The following is a 26338-nucleotide window of genomic DNA, read 5'->3' as shown; positions in this document are numbered from 1 at the left end:
ATGTCTAACACTGATTGGAGTCCCCTAGCTGCTGTATATGATCCCGTAAAATGTGGGAATATTGACGGAACTGGCACGGACATTCATGATGGTGGTATCCTGCGTGCTTTGAACGCAACGTACAGACCAAACAAGGGTGTTTCCGGGAACTGCGATTGTACGGTTTTCGTTGGAAAACTTAATCCCAAAACAACAGAAGAGGTGTTGAAAACACATTTTCTTAAATATGGGAAAATTGTCAAGCTGAGAGTTGTGAAGGATCTTGTCACTGGACATTCCAAAAGATATGCCTTCATTGAGTTCTCTGCCATGGAAGAGGCACGTTTGGCCTATAATCGAGCGCATGGATCAAGTATAGATGGATCTAACATCCTTGTCGAATACGAATTTGAGCGGACTATGCCTGGTTGGGTACCACGGCGATTGGGCGGTGGTTTTGGCGGAAATAAAGAGTCGGGGCAGTTACGTTTCGGTTGTCGAATGCGACCTTTCAAAAAACCATACACGCAATTGCCCCATAATGCTCAACACATTGATAAAAGATATCGTTCTAGTGATCATAGATCAAAATATTCCAACCGTGATGAAATCTCTAGATCTGGTAGAGACGATTTAGATTATGATAAGTACAAACGGCGAAGGCAGCATGATCGAGATTCAAGAATGAGAGATGTCAGAAGATGACCTTCTTTTGCATGCAATTATTTTGTTTTAGGCTTACGGTACTGTCCTTCTCATTACGATATCTTGTGGAAGTTATTAAGTAGCCTATCCGAAGTTGATGAAATAACTATTTTTCGCTACTTGGTAGGGTAGTAATGAAGTTTGAAAATCACCTAGTTTTTGATAATCACTATTGGCCTGGCTGTACACTGTTCAAGTGTTCAGTTTTCAATAGCTTTCTTGATTTCTTGCTGCTTATTACATGGAGAACTTGGTGTTGGTTCTTACTGAGTGTATTGTAGGTTGTTTAAAATGCGGAAGCGCATGTTAACTTGGCATATTTATGTGCAGAAACTTGTTTCTACTGAAAGTATAATGACTGGGTGGAGATAGGCTACAACTGGAATGGATCTCTGGAAGTTTTGGAACTGTGTTGCTCTGTGTTGGATATTAATATCACACGGTATTGAGTATGGAATGCACTATTTCAGATGATTTGATGAATTAAATTTGTTTAATTTACAGGTGACAACGTGATTACTCTATCTTCCGACGTTACTGCCACAAGGTGAATCACACTTATGTGCTTGGGTTTCCTTTGAAAATGTTTTGACGTGTCGGTGATTAACCTGACTATTAATACTGCAGTGTGGAGAAATAATGATGGATACGCGTGAATTAAGTTTCCTGTTGCACAATTTTTTATAGCAAGTAGATACTTTAGTTTAGTATCAATGCAACTCACAATCATAAACAACAGTCTTCATTCGTCTCAAAATTTTATTGGGTTGATATTTGAACATTGGGCTCGGTGATCATGAACATTACTACAATATCGGTTCTGTTTGTCGGCATGGAATAGTTTTACTAATAAGTCTATTTCGAATGTGTACAATTCACCATTTTATTTGCCACAAATTACGCGAATTTCAAATCTGGAATAGAAACATAGCATAGATCAAATGTCAAACTGTGTTTATATTTTAAGGTCAAGTGACAAGGCACCGAACGATATCAATATCACTGATGTTTCGTCAACTGTGGTGACTGCGATATCTACTATACCCTCCACATCTGATGAACAGCACACAACAGATGCTTTGAGCAATGAAACGAGTACACCACCGTATCTTGAATCTACTTCTGTCAGTACCATTACTTCTGCAACAACTCAAAGTACAAACACATTTTCAACTTTTGGGGTCTCTGAAAATTCTACTGTAGTGACAGCTTACTTGCACAATGTTTCGACTACAACAACTGAGCTGGCTATTGTAACAAATTCTTCAACGCCGCCACCGACAAGTAAGAAATTACTGTACTCTTGTTCTATTGACTGTCATGAAATAGATGCACTTGCTCTAGTTCTGTTGTTGTAGAGTAAACCTATTCGTGTCACAACTGATGCATGAAGTCACATATCCGACTTAATAGAGGACTTGACATATGAGTGCGCAAAAATACTAGATAATTCCATTGGCCACTATGTTATAGTATATGCTTTGCCAATACATTGGATAAGACCGCAGTCATGAATCGCTACGATCATGACGATAAATCCATTTGTGCTCTTTGTCTCTCACCTGAATTAGTTTACATATGTGCACTGATATAATGCAAATAGACATCATCTGTTGTGTAATGCATTGGACAAGATGTCCAGTATGCCAAGTGATCAATAACAAAATGAAACTTTTGGAATTCATCATTAATTTACTTCGTGTAATTGTGAATGCTAGTATTCCTACATAGTCTGTCGTAAAACCAGCTTGTCATGGATATAAAAGTCTAGTTATTGACATAGATTAGTTACTTTTGAAGCATAAGCATCTTATGTCTGTAACGTGACCATTGCATAGCTAAGGTAGATGACTATGAGCTGTGACTTGACTACTGTTATGCTCGACTATTTACAACATCGTCCAAATTGTTTCTTCAGCAGATCGAATGACTGTTACCACAGATCATGTGAGCACTACGGCTCTACTCACGAACACTACAGCTTTACTTCCAGATCATACTTCTGAGAAAGGTATTGAAGAAAGCTCCGGTTGAATTTCAATTTATAGAATCTTGTTGAGAAGTCTTGTCACAATTTCCATATCCATTTGTTACAAACTGGTTTGGTAACCGTGCACATAATATTGCAATTTCCTATTTTGTCAATATGACTGGCTGGTAGTTGAACAGATTTCACGATATGTCTGTGTCTGCCTGAAGTACTTTACCGTTTCGCAGCTTTGATTTTATTCTCCTCCGGTTATTTTGTTTGTTAGGCTACAGTGTTCAATTGGTGCGTGTGAAATTGTTGTCAAGCGTAGAAATATTTTAGTTACATTAAAAAAAAATTATGAGTAGAATACTTAACTGATTTGAATCTGGTTCGACTAATCCGTGCCCGATTACAGAGAGGCCATTATCATATCATACTTTTGACACAATAACGGTCCACTTTTAACCAGGGATGCATCATAGTATGGCAGTGACTTTCCATCCATTTCTGTTCTTGAAACGCTTTTTCATTCCAGAGTAACATCCCTGACTGCTTTGATGCCTTTTTATGTCATTACTGAATTATCTGACCTGAATTGACATTCAATCCAATCTCTACTATTGGCACTTGAATCTATCCCGTAATATCCTCTTATCATATTACTGTGTGTTTAGAAGCGTTTCCTCTAAGCCCTGCTATTCTTGCGGTGATAGCAGTCGTCAGTACGATTCTTTTCTTCGTGATCCTGTACGTCATTTTCAAGCTTGTAAGGAACTTCAAGGCAGTGCGTTTCAGACGGTTGCATGAAATGCCGATGGTGAGTGTTTCTTTCGCTATTATTATTTATACAATGATATCTAGATCAGCTTTGGAATCAAGTAAGTGCCTTCGAGTTACAAGTCGTATCGAGTCATTGCAAATTTAGACTCGAGTCAAGTCAAGTCACTAAATTGTTTGGAGGTGACTCAAGTCAAGTCAAGTCAGGTTCGATTTTCCAAGTACGAGGCATGATTCAAGTCATCACATTTTGTAAAATGATTGAAGTACAGATCGAGTCGCTATCAATTCTCGATTGAGTAATGAATAGGGCCTATCTTTATATGCATTCAACACGGCGCTATATGCCTCTCATATACTTCTATTAAACTATGTTGTAACTCAGAACTGTATGGTCTCTCAGCATTCATCAACCAAATAGTGGCTACTATTTAAGTTTACACCAATTGTTGACAAGTAATATAAATGCATGAGCTACGTCAGTGCGATTTATATCCTGCAAGAGGTTCGTAAAGGTGGGCATGAGCACTGAAACAACTTGCTATAGATAGAGTACTACTGATCTACGACAATGTAAGCTCATTGGAGTCTAATCCCTTCGTTTGGGGTCAATCTATTTCTGACTTACACATAGGCCTACCGCCTGAGGCTCAGTGGTTGCTAACATAGGTCATATCAGCGTGTCAAGAACATTTTCACACAGGTATAGCGATGTAGTTGATATCGATTACTTGCTGACTTGAAAGTGACACAAATATTTTTCTTCGAGTCACGAGTCTAGTCATCTGAAAAAGCTGACCCGAGTCAAGTCATGACTCAAATTGTCCCAACACTGATCTAGATACAGAAATTGATAGCTCACTGGTCACCGGTAGTTGTAATAACACTACCAGCTTCTTTGACTGGATTCTATTCACCGGTGTATTATTTATGGCGTCACATTGTATATACACATCTGCTCTCAAGTAGTCATTACTAGTCATTTTGCCTTCTATCCGAAGGTGACCTTTTATGGAAATCTGTCCAATTTTAATGATATCACATACTTGTTACTGCACCACATCCTGTTACTGTACGTGCCTTCTACATTTAGCTTGAAATACTAATGAATACCAATTCTTTTCAAGGACGATTTTGATGACTATTCTGGAGTTTACGTTGAACATACTGTACCGTTCAGAAGTTGATGAACTGAGAGTCTGTACGTTGGATTCAATGAACAAGTTCATAATCTCGTTGCAATGTTTTTTTTGTATTTTTTCATGCTGTTGCTGTACCATGTAAATTTAGTGTGGGCATTCCAGTCCTCTGTATCTACACCCATTTATGATGTGATTTGCATAGGTCTTCACTCTTCATAGACCAATATGTGTTGGCACTTTTGGTTTTTTACCTACTGCTGTAAGCACAGTCTGCAAATTATGTAATTCCCGTGAATTTAGGGTTTCTTTCGATACTTTCTTGTTGATGATTTCGTGTGAACGACCGTTCACATACAATGTTAGATGGGATGGTTTCTAATTGGCTCATAATATCATATCATTGACGCAAACTTGCGATTGCTGACTTGAAAATCTTTTACCATGCTTGTCATGGTAATTTTTGTAGGGAGATGCTGTGTGATTTCAGTGACTCAGCAGCGGACCTCCGAGCATACAATGTCCATGGTCTATAACCAGTGACATGTTATTGGAGTGTCATGGCTGTGGTTTTGTACTTGCATTCATGTCTAGTCTCTACACAACACATTATATTATATGACTGTGCTAGTTAAAATCCCATAGCTTCTGCTATGCCATAGTCGTTTACAGCACTGTAAAACAATTATGGTTGTACTAAACCTACTATGAAACCATATGGTACTGCCGTGCCAGATCATAGACATAAACTGCCATTTCTGGTTTAAACAGACCAAGTACGTCTTTTGGGATCTTATTTTCCTTCATGTTTTATCAGCCGATTTTACAAAATGTTGTATTCGCGCTATGCGTACCTTTTGCAGTGAAATGTGGTATACGTGTCTGTTCTGTATGTTGGTTATTTTTCTTCTGGTCATGACACCACTGTCTGCTTTATTCTACTTATCAGACGTTTTCTCGCTTATCTTTGAGAGTGGTCCTACCTGCTGTGATTCTATTTTGTCAATTTAATGGAACAGGAAAAGTATGGTGTTTTCATGTTGTTGCGTTAGTGACTTGAATTGGAAAATTAGCACTCTTGCTCAGGCATCCGTCCTTCCACACAGCAATATGCTCTGTACTGAGGTTCAATGTCTGAAATCAAGGAGGTTCGTCTGTTTTTTTTTCGCATTTAATGAATTGTTATGAAGAACGAGATGTCAAGGTCTTTTATGTTTTCCGCTATTAAAATATTGAAAGGGCATTATCGACAAGATGAGGTTGGATAATGGATTGACCTGGATCACCTCTCGATTTCCGCTGCAATTCTTCATAGTCAGAGCCTGGGAGCTCCAGCCAGACATGTCTGATGAGAGTGGTCGCTTTCATAGAACTACAAGCGTTGTTGCACAATATTTATCTATAAATTAGTGGGTAGAAATGCTGCTTTCCGAGGTAGGAGTGTTTAATCCGGGGTACAAGCAGAGAAAGAACATGTCGTGCTCAGATGAGTGGTTTTGTGGGTATCTGGAACTATCTCGAGGATTTTATTTTCCGTTCTTGAATATAAAGCAAGTGGTGCGACGAATTACTGCGATTTTATCGCCCCTTTCTCTATTATCTTCGTTTATTTATTTTTTTCTTAGTCGGTGTGTAAGTGCATGCTCTTTACAGAGATCATATATACAATTTGTGCGTTGAGACGGTGGTTTGACTCATTACATAATATGTCTTTCGACTAAGCTTCAGCACATCCTTTCATATGATACATGATATCTCTGCAAATTAATCAGAATATTTACTGGGGTTTTTAAAGATTGTTGAAAATATTATGCGATATTATGCAATGAAGCTGTAGCGCGGTAGGATTACAAACCACTGAGCTATATATAAACTGTGAACTCTTAGTGGCATTTAATCATTTGAAGAGCTTCTTGGAGGTACAGAACTTCAATATACAATTAAATAGTATATTCATATTGAAATGAACCCGAATATTTTCGGCTGACACTCGTCAGGGGTAATCGTCAGCAACTAGTAGAGAATTGGAAAGAACATTGTATATCAACAATCGTATCACAAAATATGACGTCACCAGCATGAAATTTCGAATGAGAGAACGTTCAATGTACTATTTTTAGGTGATACACGAACTCCTTTTGTTGACAGAGTTTTGGTTGGTGTATTTTGATAAAAGTTGATTCCAAGGCACACAAATGGAATTGTGAACGACCTCGACCTACGATTCGAAATCGGTCGTCTCGATAATTATTCGCACAAATCGGATTATCCAACAGATGTTTGCCGATGGCAGAATTAATGGCCTTTGATCGATCAGCATCAATCTTAAGTGGAACAATTTGCCAGTATTTTAGTACTTGCTATGCTGCATTCAAAATTTTATCATTGAATCATGTATCAGCTTCCACGAAATAAATAGCACCAGGATATTTCTTTTCAAATCATGATATGAGTTGTCCAAGCACCATACCAGTATCACGAAGATATCTAGTTACCTCTGGCTCAGGGGGCATGGGGGAAATATCTGGCAACCATTTATTATGGTGAAATTGTTTTTTGTTGTTGAGTAGCTTTGGCTTTGCCCAGCATCTGGAGTCTCGACTTTTCGAACTTCTGCCAACAGTACATAGTGTTGATTTGTTATATGCGATGTTACCGGTCAGGTGTAAGAAGGTGTTTGGCAGACACCAGACAGCATATTTGGGTTTATTTAATCCCAAACTGGAAACGTTATATAGTTGTTTACGGCAATAAGTTGCTCGTTTGATTGATGCGGAACTATCAAAGGAAAAGGCCATGAATCCTGGGGTCCGTCTATTTTGTGCATGTCGGCTATGTCGGTCATGTCGACTATGTCGGCGATGTCGCAGCTATGTAGCGGCTATGTAGCGGCTATGTCAGCTATATGTCGGCTATGTCGCAGCTCTGTAGCGGCTATGTCGCAGCTATGTAGCGGCTATGTCGGCTATGTCGCAGCTATGTAGCGGCTATGTCGGCTATGTCGACTATGTCACAGATATGTCGGAGCTATTTGTACTTTGTTGCAGCTATAGGTCGACTATGTGACAGATGTTGCAGATATTATGTCGAGTATGTCGGCTATGTCGCGGCTATGTCGGTTATGTCGGCTATGTCGCAGCTATGTCGGCTATGTCGCGGCTATGTCGGCGATGCATCAGCTATCTCGGCTATGTCGCCTACGTACGGAGTTATTTGAGATTTTCCTTGATTCTTGATCGGTGGATAATCCGAGAATATCAACGAAAAACTCGAATAACTCCGCTTCTACTAGTTGGAATTGACTCAAATTTATTTTGCTTCGTCCTTGATGACATTTCAACAATTTCATGGGGTTGACAGAAAAATTTGATTTTATTTTTTAATTTTCCTGAATAAATTAAATTTTTTAATCGGATCTGCGGAGTCTTATACTTGTTAGAATTAAACCAAATTTGGTGTGCAGCGTTTTTTAGGGTAACCTGACAATTTAATCAATGAAAGGCTGGAATCTGAAAAACTTATTTTTGAACAGACCTAATGTAGTTACATATACGAACTTTTACCGTAGTAGAATAAAGGCCTACTTTATATTCAAATACAACTGACCACCAGGAAAGCTAGACAACACGGGAACCCAAACTTTTATCGTCTATTATATTTGCATTAAAAATAGTATGACATTGCAACGTATAAAGACCACTAGTATCTGCTTCTGGATCAGACTTCGGCATTTAATACTTTGCCTGAAACATGTAAGCCAATGTCAAAATTCAAATTATTGCAAAATCCACTTCTGCATGCCTGGAGTTGATTACGTAGTCGACATAGCTGCTACGCCGACATAACCGCAGCATAGCTGCGACTAGCCGACATATATCTGCGACCTCTGTCACACAGTCGATCTGTAGCTGCGACAAAGTCCAAATAGCTCCGACATATCTATGACATAGTCGACATAGCCGACATAGCCGACAAAGTCGACATAGCCGACATAGTCGACATGGCCGACATAGTCGACATAGCCGACATAGCCGACATAGTCGACATAGCCGACATGCACAAAGTAGACGGACCCTGAATCCTGCGATTGGCAAACAATTATTGGATAATCCCTCTTGCGCGAAACTTTTTCGAGACGACAGATTTCGTGTCGTTGGAAGGCGCCGTTCACACTTTAATTTGTGTGCTTCGGAGTCGACTTTTATCAAAATACACCACACCAGCCAAGGCTGTGTCAACAAAATGAGCTCGTGTACCATCTAGCAATAATAGTACATTGAATGCTGTCGTATTCGAAATTTCATGCTGGTGAAGTCATATTTTGTTGTAAGATTGCTGATATACGATGTTCTTTTGAATTCTCTACTACTTGCTGACGATTACCCCTGACGTCGGCTGACAGGTTCGGGTTCATTTCGATGTGAATAGGCTACTATTCAATTATATAATAAATAATTAGGTAATTGAATGGAAAGTTGCACTCAACGTTTTCACCAATTTAACTCTGGATCTCATCTAGTGTCTGGAAGACTGGAACCAATAAAGTTCGGCGTAATACCCAATTGGTTGGTCCTACAACGCTACTATAATTTCTAGGCTGTACTACTGAGTACTATACAATTACTATTAGTACTCTGCTACACTATACCATATTATTGCTTATGATCTCAATGATGGAGGGTTTAATTAACTGAGAATATTTTTTGACAGGAACTGGTGGTGTTTTGGCTACATACATATACAATAGATATATTGACATCAAAACAACAACAAAATGGGAAAGTCGTTCAATAATTACATGTGTAAAAAGGATTTTCATCCTGCTTCACGAGATAACATTAAGAGAGTATGGATGAGACAGCAGCAGCTCGAGCACGAAAAGAAGAAGCAAGAAGAAATGATGGATCAATACAAAAAAGAGCAAGACATGCACGAAACCAGAGTCCTAATGGGTGACAGTAAGGCGAAACTGGGATTAAGCTTCATGTACGACGCACCTCCCGGGTTGCAAAAGAAAAAAGACGAGATGGAAGAGAATTTAGAGTATAAATTCGAATGGCAAAGGAATGCGCCGAGAGAAAAATGGATGAAAGAAGACAAAGACACGTTAAACGATCAGCCGTTTGGCGTCTGCGTGCGGAACGTTCGTTGCATCAAATGCCACCAATGGGGGCACATCAACACAGACCGTGAATGTCCGCTGTACAATAAAACATCGTCATTTGATCCGAGCATGAATATGGTAGATCCGTCTGCTGCAGCTGGCGCCATGCAGTCAACGTCGGGGTTGAAATTGAAGCCGCGTGTTATGGAAAATCACTTTGATCCAAAAGATCAAAAGCATAAAATGATTCAGCACGAAGACGATGACCCGGAGGTCGCTTTTATTAAAAAACTTTCCGACAAACAAAAAATGAAGCTTCTCCGTAAGCTGAACAACCTGGATAATTCCAAGAAAAAGAAGAAGAAGAAGAAAAAGTCGAAGGAAAAGAAACGGAGATCATCTTCCAGCGAGTCCAGCTCGGGAAGTGAGGACGAAAAAGAAAAACGTCAATCAAAAAAGGCAAAGAGCAAACGGCGTTACTCGTCATCGGAAGATGAATCTCCAAAGAGGAAGAAGTCACCCGAAAAATCGAAGAAACATAAAAGAAAACATTCCGCGTCATCATCAGATTCGTCGTCGGAAGAGGACTCTTCAAAACGCAAGAAATCGTCCGAAAAATCAAACAGACATAAAAGGAAGCATTCGCCTTTGCCTGATAGACACTCGCGATCTGAAGACAGGCGTAGGGACTCGACAAACGGAGACCGAAGACACGGTCATTCTCGAAACGGCGATCGTTATCACCAAAGACGCCATTGAGTTGGTGTGCTGATATCCACAGCCCCCACATTTGGTTCGAACTGCTGCAGTGTCGTTAGTTTGGCGTGTACATAAAAATTCAAGGTTTTTGTCTTTTTGAGGTGATAAAGACGCAATCCTATCGGTTTATGAATCTGTACTATAAAGCTAGGGTAGCGATTCTGATGTAACGTTGAAACTGCGGCGAATTTATATGCATTATTGTTGATTTATGATGCAGTGTATTACTTGTATATTGCGTAAGATGCGGCACGATGATATATGATAGGCATTGTCTTAAGAAATTTCATCATTTATTAATATACTACACATGACTGTTATTTGGTTGCGATTCTTTGTTTTGGGCTGATGTATAACAGATGGATTTGTTCCTGTACATACATCGAAAAAGTGTCATTTCCAATTTAGCAATGTTTTTTGTTGATCGAATGCAAAGTATTGCAGCGGCTGGTTATGGATCGTTACCTTTTATGAGAATGAATATCGTACAATTTTGTCAATATGTTGTCTTACTTTTGATCTTGTATCATAGAGCTGCATCATCGTATTTTGTCTATAGGCCTAGTACAATGAAGGCGACCTATCCATGATGCCGGATTTACTGCAGCATGGGACAGACGAAATCGACTGACGAGATTCCTGAAGTTTCGGATAAAAATGGTACACTGCTCTTAAATATCTAGGAATGTTGCAACTTACTCATGATCATTGTTGATATCATATAAATAGCTGAATATAGAGTTTATAAATCTCTGTGAATTGCATTTACTTTCATGATGGAGTTTTTTAATTTGATTTCATTTACATGAAAATTGCATTTGGTAATGTTGAAGTCTACCTGTTTGGCAATGTATTTTTAGTTGTTTCAATAGTGTGCTAGTGTTGCACAACAGTGTTTTTAAATAGCTGGTTTGTGATACAGAACTTGAAGATTGCCTTTATTGCAACATCCATTGCAGTAATTCATTGCAAAAAGTCTTTGAGTTATAATAATACTAGTACTACGAAATTGTTGTAATGAAAAAAAGTGCTGTTGTCCTTGTAGCTTTTGATTAGTTGAACAGTACTTGAATTAGATTGGGATATCGCTTCAATAATTGGATGGTTAATTGCGCAAACCTTTGTTTAGTGAATTTCAACAGCTTTCGAATTTTACGTTCAATCGGCAAGGGCAGCTTCGGCAAAGTGTGTATGGTGCAAAAGAATGGCGACGATCGCCTGTTTGCCATGAAGTACTTGAACAAGGCCAGCTGCGTCGAGCAGGACTTTGTGGATAATGTAGAACGAGAGATATCTATTCTGCGAACGCTCAAGCACGACTTCATTGTTAATTTATGGTTTACGTTTCAGGTATGCAACTTCGAGTTGGAGTTTACAAGATAGGCCTACTGGCCTAGCTACTCGTTATCATGATCAATGTCTGAGGTTATCTCATATTTGCCATTGTATTTGTAAACCAAGTACAATACGTTTTTGTTTGGACCTCTTAAACTTCCATTAGCCTACATTCATTTCAAAAATTGTCAATCTCAAAATTATATCGACAGCTAAACGCTTTGATGCAATTGTGGATATGATGCACACTGACTTCTAATTTTCATCAGTAATCAACGATAAGCTGGTCAAGTATTTCACCAATACAGAAATATTCTTCAATATATTCGTATATTGTTGGTGACGAGAACTAACATTAACAAATTCTCCACTCAAAATTATGAGTGTTGCTATATAACAGGGGCGTGTAACGTTTTTGCAAAGCACGCCAGATATAGATAACTTGGTGAGACCGCACATAGGATTTCTAGGAGTGGCAAGGCTCACGATCTCAGAGACACAAGCTCGATTTCAGTGTCCAATTTTACCAAGAATCTCATTGAATTGATGTAATGTACATATTTTTTTTGTAATATTCTTGGTAGACGGTATTTATTATAGTTTGTATTTCAAAATATAAGTGGAAACCAGAGGTCCTGCATCTATGTGGATCCTGACAATAGCTTCGCATTTCTACAATTTCAATTTTGGGTAGAGGCCGCACACTTTTCCACTTGTCCGCGCTGGAATCAACATTCATTAAGATCCATCAACCACGCTTATGCCAGCAGAAAGAACGTTTGCTTCAGCTAAAAATTGGCCACTAGCTGCGCTCGCGGTTTGTCTGCACTTGATGTTGTTTTGTTTCTATGACGTCACAATTGTCTGTATGCAATGTAGTTATATGCAAGTTTTTGAAATTCTCTTTATGCCGACGATTACCCCTGAAGAGTGTTGGCTCGAAAAGCTTCGGGTTTTAATATAGTTCTAATATGAATATATTATTAAAATGTATATTTCTACAATTATTTAACTTCCTTCCTAGGATGAAGAAGACTTCTTTATCGTCGTAGATCTGTTGATGGGCGGTGATTTACGATATCATTTGTCGAAGCATGTAGCGTTCAGTGAAGATGACGCGAGATTGTATCTTATGGAAATGGCATCGGTTTTGGATTATCTGCAAAGGAAATGCGTTATACACAGGCGAGTGTTAAGATTTTGCTATTCACGAGGACCTCTATACGCGTAGCACGTACTGCTTTGGTCTATTTCGAAAATATCATTTTTAGTGCCCACTGCCCATCTTGCATTTTCAGTGATGCTTCTCATAATTTTTGGTCAATATTTTTAATTCTGTTGTACGAAACCGACATAATGATAATAATTTATAATCAACGATTCTAATATTTCATCTGCTCAAGACTCGCAATGTATAAATGTGATGTAATAAACTGATACAAGAACGTTGAAATGGCCATATTGGGCGATCCATCAATCTAACATCCTCCTCCGCGTAGTGATATATTGTTAGTATTAGTGCCCGGCATAAAATTGACATTGACAGTGTTCAAGATCTCTGCATTCTTTGTTGCTTTCTCACTTGTTCTTTAGGTGGTAAGTAAGCGTCCTTCGTAAAGTTTGAAGGTCTCCTCTCCAATTATAAGTAGCAATCAACAATAATAATATGTATTTTCACTTTTAGAGATATTAAACCTGATAACATATTGTTGGACGAGAAAGGACATGCGCATTTGACGGATTTTAATGTTGCTGTACAGCTGAGGTCGGGTGACCATTTGGCGACGAGCTATGCTGGTACTAAACCATACATCGGTGAGTGGAAGTGACTTCACTTCTGTAGGCGCAGTTTCGGCAACTGTACTTTATCAAAGTAAAATTTTTGTGATGATGTATGCTTAAAAGTGGTGATTTCCAAGATATTTCAACGCTTCTTCAAGTGGAAGTAGAGAATGAAGGTGTTGAAGTAGATTTGTTCGAGGAGCCGCATACTTTCACTAGTTAATCTAAGGTAGCTTATTTTGAAATTGCAGGATGCATAGCATATTCGTGACCGACGAAAAATGACTAAAGTCAGCACAAATAAGCTCAATTTTTGAGAATATGTTGAATATGCGAATAAAAGTCATGCCAACAAAAATAATTTCTACTTTACCAAATACAAAGTGTAAAAAGTATTTTTTGCCTAAAGCAACTGTAAAGTAGAAGTGGAAGTAGTCAAAAAACATATCCACTTGAGTAAGTGGTAGTAATTGGACGAAACCTACTCAGAAACGGTAAAAGTTATTCGTTTATCACCATCTCTGGTCATGTGTTGCTGCTCATAACACGGATACTGGAATGTTAATTTCTAAGGACCACTACCGTAGTGGTTTACCGATCCCGTAAACACCCCCTGATTGATTGATTGCCCCGGTGTATCGTGTTTACCACTTGTTGTTTTGCAAGCTGTTTAGGCAGTCGACTTTTACGAACTGTGCTGCATGTATCACTGTTTTCAGTTGTTTAAAATATAAGAGTTATGCAAACGTCTTTAAGTTGATTGATACCGATTCAGCGGACCTTATATAATGCGCCATCGAACACCGCACTATATCTTATTTCAAGTAACATTTGTGGCTTTGTGCGATGTTTCGTATGCTTTGATACGATCAATGTAGGTTTCATGGCTTCCACAGTGGAAAATAGTATCGGAACTATAACACGATGTAACAAAATCGGATGAAATTTTTGTTTGGTTTAATTTTTTAATCGTTTTTAGCTAATTTGGAGGCACTGATTCCGAAAATGCCATCACTTTCCCACTATCATCGATCATTAACCCTCGTTGGGGTAGGGATTAAGGCTTACTGCACTACAGAGAACGTAATGATTAGTGCACATCCCATTTAGCATTGTGTCACCATTGCTGACCTGTGAATTCAGGTCTGCCATACATAGATTAGAAGAACTAAAGTATGTCTCAGTTAACTTGTATATGCTGTAATGCTGATGTAATCTGAAAGATTTGACAAGTATCACAAAAACCTCCCGACAATCTATTTCTTTCTCTGTGTGTGGGTTCAATACATTGATAGGTGTTATAATAGCAAAGTTACATCTTTTTTAGTGCGATAACCTGTCATTGCTAAATTGATTCGACTTTTTTTCCGACATAGTAGTCATACTTAGTAATAGACAATGCAAAATTCACCGTATTTAGTAGTCGTTAATATTTCATTCCTAGTTGGTATAAATTACTTTACCACATCCCCAACACCTTTGCAACTAGGTACTTTTACGAAAAAAGTAATTGATAAATTGAAAAAGTATCAATGATATGTAAAAAATAGTTGGATTTTCGAACTTTGCGCCCCATAAAACGTAAATTGCTTGGAAAAATCAAGCCGAACAAATACACTTATGTAGTGTAATTCTCGTTGATAAATTAACTAGCAGTGGTCTGCAGCGCACGGCCGCACAATTTCAATACTCGGAAAAATAGTATTTCATTACTCAACTCGATTCATTGTGCTGAGCCCTCCTCTGTACCCCTACCTTCTTTTTGTTGCAGCTCCTGATGTATGCAAAACCAAACTGGGGGACCTTTCAGGATACACTTATAACGTTGACTGGTGGTCTTTGGCCGTTACGATCTACGAGGTATTGCGGCACAAGGTATGGGTTTCGGGGAAAGTTTTCCAAGGAGGTTTTGCTGACGTTGTGTCGTTGGCAGAGACCCTTCAAGATATCTGATGACACGCCTGTACGCGAATGCATGGAGATTTACGACGACGGTAAAATATCATTTTCGTCAGCGTGGTCTGAACCGTTGACGCAACTACTTTTGAAGGTGTGTGAACGACTGAACGTAGCATGTGTGATTTGGGATATGTTTTGCAGGGAATCGCCACTGGTAGTATAAAAAAGATGATGTCATTTGAATAAGTCCTTACTCTGGTCGAATCCGTTGAACAACTTCCTTTGGTATAGAAACTTGCATTAATTCATATTGATTTTTTGTCAGTTTGGGTACAGATTTTGATTTAGTGCTATGATTAACCATGTTACCTTCGACTTGAGCTGAGTATGTTACAGTGAAGTGCTTACATTGCAAGTAACTTGCAATGCTCTATACCTGAAAATTGATGCTCGATTCGAGTTAGTCAAATAGCCATTGCATTAATTTGTTAAAACTACTTCTTTTCGCATTTTGTATTTTGTAAAAAAGGAAATTGTTTTGTGAATTGCTTCTATAACTGAAATTTTCATAAAAACCGGACAAACTTTAATATAGCATCAAGCAATATATTCATATTGCCAAATTTATTCCACTCTAAGTGACGTAATAATGAGTTGTGAATGGAAATAACAAACATACAGTTACTATAAAACAGACGAATTCGGCTATAAAATAGTAACAATACAACAGTAGTGAAATATTCCCAGGAGATGATCTTTTTGGCGGCAGAGGACAGCCTGTTGCAGCTTTATAATGGTTGATTCGAGAAACTTTAAATGAAAATGAGACCGGCCACGAGCGCAACTATGGAAAACTGATTGCTACTATTAAATTTGACACATTCACTTATTCTGGGTGTTGAAAAATGTTTTCTATGTGCAGAATTCAATAGTTTATTCATATTGAAATGAACCCGAATATTTCTACTAGTTGCTGACGATTACCCCTGACGAGTGTCTGCCGAAAATATTGGGGTTCATTTCAATATGAATATACTATTCAATTGTATATTGAAGTTCTGTACCTCGAAGAAGCTCTTCAAATATGCGGAATTGCAAGCCGTTATCATCATAGTCACGCATGGTATCTAGAGGGGCCGTGATGATGAGCTAGAGTAGTCATTATTCTGTGATTGCCTAATTTGACTAGGAACATCTTGGCCCTGCATCACGGTAGTTCAATGTTTTTTTTTTTTCAAGATTCCACTTATATGTAATGTCATTGGTCGCAGAGACTCATCTTGCAATTCCGGAAGTGGCCACCTCCAATCAATCACTAAGAGAATGAAACCCCCTTGACCAAATCTACTTTCTAAAACCACTCAAGTACTTTTCATGTATTCGTTTCCCTCTTTGACTAGAGTTTTGGCATGTGTTGGAAATGGCTGCTTCTAATTTTGATTGGGTAGAAGTTTACGATGTTACTTTTACTTCAGTACCAACACTGACCACGTAGGCCACCTCATGTTTGTGAGTAAACAGATTCTGAAACAGTGGCCAGTCGAAGTATAACTTGATATTGTTTAGCAATACGGTCAATTCTCAGCTAGACTGCGTCACATTAATTCTGTTGCAGAAATACCTTGATATTCTTGACGCTCCTTTGAAAGCCTTCAACTAAGACGGAACTAAGTCAAGTAGTCCAACACCGAAATGTTATGCAATGCAATACAAGAGATGCTCCACCCAAGTTGAATACAAGCACTGCCGGAATTTGGCTTTTTTTTGCGAGCCTTTAATCTAAGTTGGTCAGCGTGCTGTTGTTATGATTAGTGTTTTTTCCAGCTTTTCGTGGTCAACGGGAAAGATCGATTAAGCAGCATGGACGAATTGAAGACGTTAGATTTCATCGGGAATGCCGTTGTCGGGGAAATGCAGCCCGTATTTGTCCCGTCCGTACGTACTCGAATTGCGATTAGAAGCAAGATAACGTCGTTTCGATGCAATTATTGTTCCTTGTTTATACAGAGTAAGCATCTGAATTACGATCCGACTTACGAGCTGGAAGAAATGATGATCGAGTCGAAGCCGCTTCATAAAAAGAAAGAGCGCTTGAGGAAGCGTCGCGAATCCAAACGACGTCGCAGCAAAAGGCGTACAGGCAACAATGGTGCCGCCGCGGAGCTAAGTTCCGTAGACGACAAGTTTTCTGACAGGTTCACCACCTTCAACCGAGATCTCGATGAAAGTAACGAAGCAGAATGACCGCACATCGGAGAAGGCTTGAAAAACACCAGACCCGCATGTTCCAAAGCACAACGTTCAATTCATAGAACTTATTGCAGTCGCATATTTCCGAGTTGTTAAACTTTCCTTTTAGGAATCAGGCGGAAAAATCGCTCAGGGATGAATAGTCTTTGCACCGAATGATTTACTCTTATGTCCAGACCGCTTCGACGGGCATGGTATATATCTCTTCGGGTACACATTGTGGGATACGAATGACATAGGGTGACATCACTGTGATTATATAGCGTCTGAACTCTGTTCTGTCGCTCCATACTTGGAAATATTTAGTTACCCCTTACGCCAGCACCCTTTTCTGACTGTGATGTCGGATGAGACTAGCAATGTCAGCAGTATCAAATGTGAGTGAATGGACGATATTAGTAGCAATCTGAATGACCTTACAGGCGAATGCCCATGAAACTCAATTTGAGGATCTTGGTATGATGTTATAAAACAAGTATGCACATTCCACATATCAATGCCTATCTGTAGATTGTAGTACACAATTTTCATCCTGATTGGTTTTATGATACTACCGCCAGTTGAGAAAGACCATGGTAACCTCGTAAACTGGCACCCCATTTAAAGTTGGAGGTTGGTGGTAGATAACCAGGGATAATATCTGACATGGACCACAAAGTGACATGATCACTTTTCAATTCCTAGTTCTACTATGTCCTTTACAGTAGTGCATGCAGTATATGAAATATTGAATTTTGCACCAATATTATTTAGCAGTCGTACGCAGAATCTGCTGTTTTTCCTGTTGTGAATTTTATGAGGTAGCTGTTCAGTGTTCCTCCATTATATATGCTGTGAAAGCGTTACTAAACAGCTTGCTGGCAAGCTCGCCAACGCACATGCACCAATAATGAGAGGTGGTCAGTAACGAAGTACTTTCTTATGCGCGGTGGTTTTGCCTACTTCGGCTTCTTACTCAATAGGTTGTGCTTTAAGACTAATTGCACTTCTACTTGACACTTTTAGGTAAACAACTCAATATTTACACATTAGATAATGTATAGTTGAAGGTAGTTTTGAAGTATGCTGGCATCATTTTTATGAGTGAAATTGTGAGGACAACTGGGCGAAATAGCCCCTGTACCACATTAACTAGAAGTTTTATCGATCATTTAATCTTTGTTATATCATTACTCGTTTGTGTTGGACATGAAGTTTTAGAGTAGCATTCTTGGATTAGCTGCTAGGAGTAAGTGACTCCTAGAACGAATCCACTTTTTTGATACCTTCATTTTCTACATCCACTTGAGCCAGTTTGTTGTGACACATATTCACTCAAATACCAATGCTGACTACTTTGAACAGCCCTACTAGTGGTACCTATTGTAAAAGAATATATGGTGGCTGGACATTTGTTTTGACAGATTTGGAGACCGCCAATGCATGTGACCTTGTTTCACCATCAAGTTGAATGATCCTCTATATGTTTTTAAATGCCATGACATTGACACTGTATTTCCGCGATCATGATTTGGGTGCCATAACACGTCTTTAATTCTTGAAGCTGCATTGGTAGCTTTCAAGTATTACTTTCATGAGATGTTTAGGAGTATTCGTCCCATTTCTGCCGCTCTATAGAGATTCTTTGTAGCGTTGATTTTCTTTTCCAAATTGATGCTTTTTGAATTTGAATTACTTGGTCGCTTGTGATTGTTTGGCAAGTAGGATTAAGTACTTGTAGAAATAGACTACATTTAGATGTGCGAAACAGTCACTGCCATATCTTCTGATTGTGATCGGAGGAAATACTTCGACACTTCCTAAATGCTTTCACAGAAAGAGGTAATTTTCATGTGGAAAATATGCTATTCGTGTCTGAGGTAGATACTGTAGCAGCTACTTGGCAACGAGTTTTGACCTTGCAATTATCCAACTGCGAAATGATTTTATGCCTTTTTGTGTTATATATGTGGCTTACATTGGTTGTATGATATATATTATACATAAATGTACTTCTCGGGAATTGGGATCATGAGACTGAACTGAAAAGTGGTCAGGGTGTTGAGGTAGCATCAGAGCTGTAGTCTGCATCTACATAATCACTCAGAAAACTGATGATATGACTGGGAGCGGTGTCGTCCTCTACTAATTCGTCGTCTGAAGGACCAGATGTAGACTTCGCCGTTGACGGAAGACGACCTGGACCGAACGAAGGCAGCAGGTAGCGACAACTTCACATTATATCAGGAACATGGATTCGAGTTCGTAAACTATCAAGTACTGTGCGTGGATAATCCTTCTAAATCATTCGTATGAGGGAATCTGAGCTATACTGTATCCTATGTGACGGTAGCAGTAAAATATGTTGTCGAATATTGCACAAATTTGTGGTTCCATAATCCCTCAGAGCCTTGATAAAGTATAGAATGTAACATTCTATAAATAGAGGCTGTGATGATATGGCGCATTCAACGCCTGTCGATCTATTGGTGATGTTTTGGAAATGAATGAGAAGGTTCTGGGATCATAGCTAACTGCTCACCCGTCTATTATTTCGTGCTGTGTAGTAAATGACGATCAAAGTCATTATATTACAAAAGCCACGTAGCTGTGCTGTTACAGAAATGGATATGCTTCGGTGGTTCTGGCTACGTACCAATCAGCTGTGGCCGAATGTAAAGTTAAATGACGAGCTCATGTGTTTACAAGGAAGGCTTTCGTCTGTAAGCGTACAAGGAAATCAATGTTTAACATTTCTTGATAGTTGTAACGGTGTTCCGAGATGGCCAGAACCTTGTATTTGTTATTAGTTTCGTCGGTTTTGTGCTTCCATGGCGAAGCCGCTCTGAAGGAAGGCGAATGTGAAGGTACTGCGTTCGTATGTTTGCTTGTTCACGTGGAATGGTGCTCAATCCTGATATGTTCACTTTCAGTATGTATCAAAGTTTTGGCGCGCATCGCGAAGGGTCTAGAGGAGAACAAGATTAAAGGTGATGCCGAGATACAAAAATATATCAGAGAAACTTGCGCCTCATTAAAGGATAGGAAAGAAAATAGATTTGTGAGTATAATTGCAGATATCCGAGTTGCGCTATCCATCATATTGAATATGTTTTTTTTACGCATAGTGCTATTACATTGGAGGCACTGAAGATGCTGCAACTGGTATCGTCAAAAAGGTATCAGAGCCGCTTGCCAGCTATCTGCCTCCTGAGAAAATATGTGAAAAGTTGAAAAAGATGGACTCACAAATATGTGAGCTTAAATATGGTAAGAAGCAGTACTTCTGAATCAAGTCTCATCCCACTTTCATCACGCACAAGTAAATGTACAAAAGCTATCGTGATTTCAGCTAGGAATGAATAATTACATGTCAATTAGCATTAACCAAGCTAAGTCTGTTCCACGTACCTTTAGTCTGTGTTTATGCAAATCCGCCATGTATCGCTTTCAAAGCAAGCACCGCTAATTTTAGCCCCCCCCCACAGATTTTACTTCATTTTTGTTCCTGTGTCAAAAAAAATTATTTATTTCTATTCGGGGCTCAAATCTGGAATTTTGATTGCAGTATACCCATACAGTAGAGCAGCAATTTCCTAGATGATCACCCGATCCCTAAAATTTTCTTCTTCGGTGCACCAGTGCTCTACTGATCTAGTTGACGCATGCGATTATTCTATTACTTTGCCAAATGGATGCTCCCGGTGTTTTGAAGGGTGAAACTGAAGTTGAACGTATATAGCTTATGTGAAAATGTTGAAGTCCCTTTTACAATATATATAATATGTAATGTCAATTTTTGCTCACTCTTTTGCAACATCACAGACAAACCAATTGATTGGAAAAACATCAATCTGAAGAAAATGAAAGTGAAGCAACTAAAAAAGATCTTGGACGAATGGGGAGAAGGTTGTAAAGGATGTATTGAAAAATCGGACTTCGTCAAAAAAATCGAGGAACTGAAACCGATTCATGTGAAAGAGGAATTGTAGAATCGCGTGTATGAAAATTAGCCAAGATTCATTAGGAAATCGCTGCAACTCATATATAGCCCGAAGCCTAGTCCAATAACCATTTCGAAACCGCGGTAATCATTTGTTCATGGCATCCTCATCACTGGTTTTGGTCTTTGAATGCTAAGGTTTATGCAAGACATCAAAAAAATCCACTCGTGTTTAGCACCCTAATCTGAGACTTGCAGTTCACAGTTTATTACTTTTCTTTGCCTATTTGATGTTATTTTGTTAACTAGGAAATTTGCTATATACGATGCGTGTGATGTTATGAAGCACTCTTTACTTTGTGAAAGCAGATGGATCGTCTTTGCAAGGATGGGTAGAGGATCGAGCAGGGGCAGAATGTTGTTGATTGGCTAAGAAATAAAGACGACGTGTGGTGGTTTGGTACATGGCTATTGGTCAGAGGTGATCAAAGTAGACAAGGCTACTCAAGTAGAAGTAGAAATTGTAACGCAAAAATCTACATAAGTATTAGTAGAAGTGCTTTTTATAAAAGCAACCTAAACCACTTCAAGTAGAAGTAAATTTCCAGGCTTAAAAAATTTTGAAAACGGTCATAATATGTTTGCATGGACTGTCAAAAGCTGCAAATTGAGCTACAAGAAAGGTGCAGAGAGCTTGATTCATATTGATGCATGACATGATGTATCAATTCATATTATGCATGCCATGAGGAATCAATTTTGGGAGCATGAGCAATTGAGCATTCGTCATCATGGGATGCAAATGATGGCATCGCTAAGGACGCTAATTTTTGTTTACCTGAACACCCCGTTTTAGAATACGCCATGGTCATGGTGAGGGGCCCTCACCCACATTATATGGCCCATAGTTTAGTCGAAGAGGAATACCAAGAAGTTGTATCGGACACGGTGTTAAGCCTTTGCAAGATTAGTATACGTTAATAAAAATTATGGCGGATCGTAAAAATGCCATACCGTACCATAGTGCAATTTCATTTTCAGAAAATGGAGGCATTACTACATTTGCTTTTAAACTTCAACATGTAAGTTCTTCATGCAGATCCTGACAAAGGAACTGAAACTAATTAGAACTCAAACGAATGATACTGCGAATTAAGAGAAATACTAACACTACTTGTGAAAAGCAAAAATGTGTCACATGTCTCTTTTCCAGATAGATTCAACAGTGGTCTGCTAAAACAGGTGTCACACTCTAAAAGTCCGAGACCACTTCTCTAGATTGCGACAGGCCGGGCTGCTAGATTACGATGTGATTGGCGTCACGCGATGTGAAAAGCTCACCCTTAACTCATCCACTTAAGATTGATGCTGATCGATCAAAGGCCATTAATTCTGCCATCGGCAAACATCTGTTGGATAATCCGATTTGTGCGAATAATTATCGAGACGACCGATTTCGAATCGTAGGCCGAGGTCGTTCACAATTCCATTTGTGTGCCTTGGAATCAACTTTTATCAAAATACACCAACCAAAACTCTGTCAACAAAAGGAGTTCGTGTATCACCTAAAAATAGTACATTGAACGTTCTCTCATTCGAAATTTCATGCTGGTGACGTCATATTTTGTGATACGATTGTTGATATACAATGTTCTTTCCAATTCTCTACTAGTTGCTGACGATTACCCCTGACGAGTGTCAGCCGAAAATATTCGGGTTCATTTCAATATGAATATACTATTTAATTAATTGTATATTGAAGTTCTGTACCTCCAAGAAGCTCTTCAAATTCTAGATTGTAAAACTACTAGTTTCAAACGTTATAATGGGCCATATTTACTGTGATGAACTATTTCATATGGGCGACAATGCAGTGTGAGTAAAGGGAGTCACGTTACCGCTACCGTACCTAAATTGTAGCCTCTTCAACAATACTTTCGTGAAAACATACTTGTCACTCCATATCTACTTTGTGCGACACGCGATGAAAAATCTGGGTTTTATTAGACTTTATGAAAATTAAATACTCCATGAAAACAGCCCCGAGATTCCTCAGTCTCTCTTTCTAATTGGAGGATCATACTACTTCTACTTGACAAACTGAAAATAGTGAAAAGTAAGTAAAGATACCACAAAATATTACTAAGTAGAAGTAGCGAAAATGAGATTTACTTGAATAAGTACCAAAAGTAGTGAAAAACTACTTGAGTACTTCGAATAAGTAGAAGTACTTTGTTACTGACCACCTCCGCTATTGGTGACCGCTGGCAACAGTGTTCAGTGACTCTGTCTCACTACTCTGCGTGGGATTTGTTATTGTGATTATTCCCTGCATTTAAAAATGCTTTGTTACTGTTCTTGATTATCCAGCAACCGGTCTTTACCGTAGGAATATCATAGTTGAAGCCTTGAGGCCTTTGTAATTAGGCAGGAGATGATGTTCCTGGTCATTCGTAGCAATTCCATTACTGAAACCCGGGGGGGGGGGGGGGGGGGGGTATGATTGTAATCAGTAAATGCAGAAGCACATCCAATTTAGCCACATGACAAATGAATTTACATTTGATCGCCATCTCCGCGACTGAGACAATTGAGATCTTCTGCACCATCATGTCTGGCCGTGTAGAACGCACAATTCCGTTTTATAATGCTTCATTATATACCGCAGAATCTGATCATGTGATTCATGTCTGTCATTTAGCAGCACAGAACTCTGTTTTATAGTGAACAAGCCACTCATCTGAAGAAACCACATCACCCAATTCACATAGAACAGTATACTCATTATTCCAACCTACATCCCAAACAGACAAACGCCTATACGAATAGCAACAAACAAGTGGTGGTTATGATTCAAGTTGAGTCCGCAAACTATTGATCATGTCCGAACGAGGAACAACGCTTTCTTCTCGTGACTTGACGTTTCTAATCTTGACATTTCCCTGTTCAAGTTCGCCACTACCAATCATCACTACAAGAGGAACACCGGATTCTTCACAATATTGCAATTGGTTGAGTAGTTTCGGATTCTTCTTATAGGACATTTCCGCTTTTATGCCGGCATCCCATAGCTCCGTGATGATTTTCATACGCTCCGAAATCATGTTCTTCTGAGGTGATGCGACGTATACTTCAGTTTCATTCGTTCGTACTTGCTTCTTGTCCGACATTGCCTCTAAGATTGCAAAAATTCTCTCGATCCCAATACTGACTCCGACGCATGGTGTGGATCTACCCTTGGCGTCAAAACTACCGACCAATCCATCATACCGCCCTCCACCAGCAACGGATCCCACACCCACAGTTTCACCCTTCTTATGCTCTGTCCCATTCATGTCTACAGAGCTTTCGGTTAGTATTGCTTCATAGATCACACCTGTGTAATAGTCAAGACCACGAGCCAGACTCAAATCAAATGATGATTTGTCCATTATCCCGTAGATAGTCAGATATTCGAGGAGAATTTTGATGTCTTTCAACCCAGCGGAAGCTGATTTGTTCTGTCCAACACGTGGATCATCCAGTAATGCGTCAACCAATTCTCCGCTACCAGACATACGTACATAGTGTCCAATCATGTCTGCAACATTAGCTTCAAGCCCTTTTTCAATCATTTCCGCCCGGACATCTTCCCATGGAAGTTTGTCGAGTTTATCAACGGCAGAGCACATCGTTCTGAATTTGTCTGGAGGACAGCCACAAGCTTCGAAGACTCCATCCAATATTCTCCTATCGTTAATCTTAATTCGAAAATCCCCGATCTTAAGACCAGACAAAATTTCATAGACGATACGGAGACATTCTGCGTCGGGTATCATAGGGTCATAGTGACCTGCAATATCAAAATCACATTGATAAAATTCCCTGTAACGCCCACGCGTCATGGCAGGCTGGTCACGTCTGTAGACTTTGGCAATGTGATATCTTTTCATGCTTTGGACCTTGTTCATTGCAAGGTACCTAGCAAATGGTACCGTGAGATCATATCGCAAAGCAAGCATTTCACCTCCTTGATCTTTGAGATCATATATCAGCTTGCTGTCTTCTCCATACTTGTTAGTCAATGTTTCTTTCAGTTCAAATACCGGAGTATCAATGGTGTGTGCACCGTGGCGTTTGAAACAATCAATTATTGTACTTAGAGCTCCTTCTCGTATCGTCATTTGTTTCGGACTAAAATCGCGTGTTCCTTTGGGTGCCTTCAAAACGAATTTACTTTTTGCTGGATCATCACCCAACTGCGCCTTCAGCTCCAAAAGTTTAGATACTTCAACATCAATCACGTCTTTAGGAGACTTTTCCTGTTTCAACTTTCGCACAACCTCCCCTTGTCGTTTTATACGTTCCTGCACCTCTTTTCTATCAATATCGCCCATGCTTTCTAGCCAGTTACACAAACAGGTCGCTGGGATGTTGATGACGGGATTTCGTGCTGTCTTTGGATAAAACGCCTTAATTCCCGATGTCAGCACGTTCGACAATCTTCGAAACAAGATATACGAATCCACAATTATGGTAACGCTCAATCAACTCGGATAGCCTTTGAAGTACCACACAACGATTATACCAATGACGTTGAACGCCGAACTACCTGTCGCAAAACGAGTCGACACATTGCATCAGTTACGATGACTAAGCGGTATATGAGGTGTTCACGGTGATACCACGATGATATTTCGGCAGAAATACTATTAAATGCACCATTCTGTACGCTT

The 26338-nt window shown here is 39.2% G+C and overlaps 6 protein-coding genes across 7 annotated transcripts; 5 read left to right on the top strand and 1 right to left on the bottom strand.

The window, feature by feature from the left end:
* LOC145454124 (U11/U12 small nuclear ribonucleoprotein 35 kDa protein-like) lies at nucleotides 1-1017 on the top strand. Its single transcript, XM_080332149.1, has one exon. The coding sequence runs from the start codon at nucleotides 1-3 to the stop codon at nucleotides 682-684; it is 684 nt and encodes a 227-aa protein (XP_080188275.1). The 3' UTR covers nucleotides 685-1017.
* Nucleotides 722-5610, top strand: LOC145454123 (uncharacterized). 2 transcript variants are annotated; one of them, XM_080332147.1, is made up of 6 exons: nucleotides 722-1126; nucleotides 1189-1231; nucleotides 1652-1968; nucleotides 2603-2695; nucleotides 3331-3473; nucleotides 4561-5610. In XM_080332147.1, exons 1-6 carry the CDS (start codon nucleotides 1069-1071, stop codon nucleotides 4618-4620), a joined length of 714 nt encoding a protein of 237 aa, XP_080188273.1. In that variant the 5' UTR covers nucleotides 722-1068; the 3' UTR covers nucleotides 4621-5610. The 2 variants fall into 2 exon arrangements, with proteins under 2 accessions (XP_080188273.1, XP_080188274.1); XM_080332148.1 differs by having other exon boundaries at nucleotides 988-1126; nucleotides 2606-2695.
* A 3642-nt stretch (nucleotides 5611-9252) lies between these two features.
* On the top strand, nucleotides 9253-10968 carry LOC145454121 (corepressor of RBPJ and splicing regulator-like). The gene has a single exon (XM_080332145.1). It carries the CDS (start codon nucleotides 9347-9349, stop codon nucleotides 10433-10435), a length of 1089 nt encoding a protein of 362 aa, XP_080188271.1. The 5' UTR covers nucleotides 9253-9346; the 3' UTR covers nucleotides 10436-10968.
* LOC145454120 (serine/threonine-protein kinase 32B-like) lies at nucleotides 10957-19703 on the top strand. The gene is made up of 8 exons (XM_080332144.1): nucleotides 10957-11095; nucleotides 11565-11785; nucleotides 12795-12955; nucleotides 13455-13585; nucleotides 15324-15427; nucleotides 15486-15602; nucleotides 17276-17386; nucleotides 17459-19703. The coding sequence occupies exons 1-8, from the start codon at nucleotides 11044-11046 to the stop codon at nucleotides 17693-17695; spliced, it is 1134 nt and encodes a 377-aa protein (XP_080188270.1). The 5' UTR covers nucleotides 10957-11043; the 3' UTR covers nucleotides 17696-19703.
* A 651-nt stretch (nucleotides 19704-20354) lies between these two features.
* Nucleotides 20355-21988, top strand: LOC145454127 (mesencephalic astrocyte-derived neurotrophic factor homolog). Its single transcript, XM_080332151.1, has 4 exons — nucleotides 20355-20547; nucleotides 20614-20741; nucleotides 20809-20950; nucleotides 21506-21988. Exons 1-4 carry the CDS (start codon nucleotides 20463-20465, stop codon nucleotides 21670-21672), a joined length of 522 nt encoding a protein of 173 aa, XP_080188277.1. The 5' UTR covers nucleotides 20355-20462; the 3' UTR covers nucleotides 21673-21988.
* A 2270-nt stretch (nucleotides 21989-24258) lies between these two features.
* On the bottom strand, nucleotides 24259-26264 carry LOC145454117 (histidine--tRNA ligase-like). Its single transcript, XM_080332140.1, has one exon. The coding sequence runs from the start codon at nucleotides 25997-25999 to the stop codon at nucleotides 24470-24472; it is 1530 nt and encodes a 509-aa protein (XP_080188266.1). The 5' UTR covers nucleotides 26000-26264; the 3' UTR covers nucleotides 24259-24469.
* Nucleotides 26265-26338: the final 74 nt, after the last annotated feature.

The sequence above is a fragment of the Botryllus schlosseri genome, chromosome 13, assembly GCF_051294905.1.
Source record: "Botryllus schlosseri isolate E-star chromosome 13, Bs_hap1, whole genome shotgun sequence".
Lineage (NCBI taxonomy): Eukaryota > Metazoa > Chordata > Ascidiacea > Stolidobranchia > Styelidae > Botryllus > Botryllus schlosseri.
The sequence above is the reverse complement of the archived record's forward strand: the minus strand, read 5'-3'. Positions and strand labels throughout refer to the sequence as shown.

Excerpts from the sequence above, each read along its gene's own strand:
- LOC145454124 (XM_080332149.1), top strand. The coding sequence starts at position 1 with ATGTCTAACACTGATTGGAGTCCCCTAGCTGCTGTATATGATCCCGTA.
- LOC145454123 (XM_080332147.1), top strand. The coding sequence starts at position 1,069 with ATGGATCTCTGGAAGTTTTGGAACTGTGTTGCTCTGTGTTGGATATTA. Across the intron at positions 1,127-1,188 it reads TTGGATATTAATATCACACG|GTGACAACGTGATTACTCTA; the intron begins GTATTGAGTATG and ends TTTAATTTACAG. Across the intron at positions 3,474-4,560 it reads GGTTGCATGAAATGCCGATG|GACGATTTTGATGACTATTC; the intron begins GTGAGTGTTTCT and ends ATTCTTTTCAAG.
- LOC145454121 (XM_080332145.1), top strand. The coding sequence starts at position 9,347 with ATGGGAAAGTCGTTCAATAATTACATGTGTAAAAAGGATTTTCATCCT.
- LOC145454120 (XM_080332144.1), top strand. The coding sequence starts at position 11,044 with ATGGGACAGACGAAATCGACTGACGAGATTCCTGAAGTTTCGGATAAA. Across the intron at positions 12,956-13,454 it reads AGGAAATGCGTTATACACAG|AGATATTAAACCTGATAACA; the intron begins GCGAGTGTTAAG and ends TTTCACTTTTAG. Across the intron at positions 13,586-15,323 it reads TGGTACTAAACCATACATCG|CTCCTGATGTATGCAAAACC; the intron begins GTGAGTGGAAGT and ends TTTTTGTTGCAG.
- LOC145454127 (XM_080332151.1), top strand. The coding sequence starts at position 20,463 with ATGGCCAGAACCTTGTATTTGTTATTAGTTTCGTCGGTTTTGTGCTTC. Across the intron at positions 20,548-20,613 it reads GAAGGAAGGCGAATGTGAAG|TATGTATCAAAGTTTTGGCG; the intron begins GTACTGCGTTCG and ends GTTCACTTTCAG. Across the intron at positions 20,951-21,505 it reads AATATGTGAGCTTAAATATG|ACAAACCAATTGATTGGAAA; the intron begins GTAAGAAGCAGT and ends GCAACATCACAG.
- LOC145454117 (XM_080332140.1), bottom strand. The coding sequence starts at position 25,999 with ATGGGCGATATTGATAGAAAAGAGGTGCAGGAACGTATAAAACGACAA.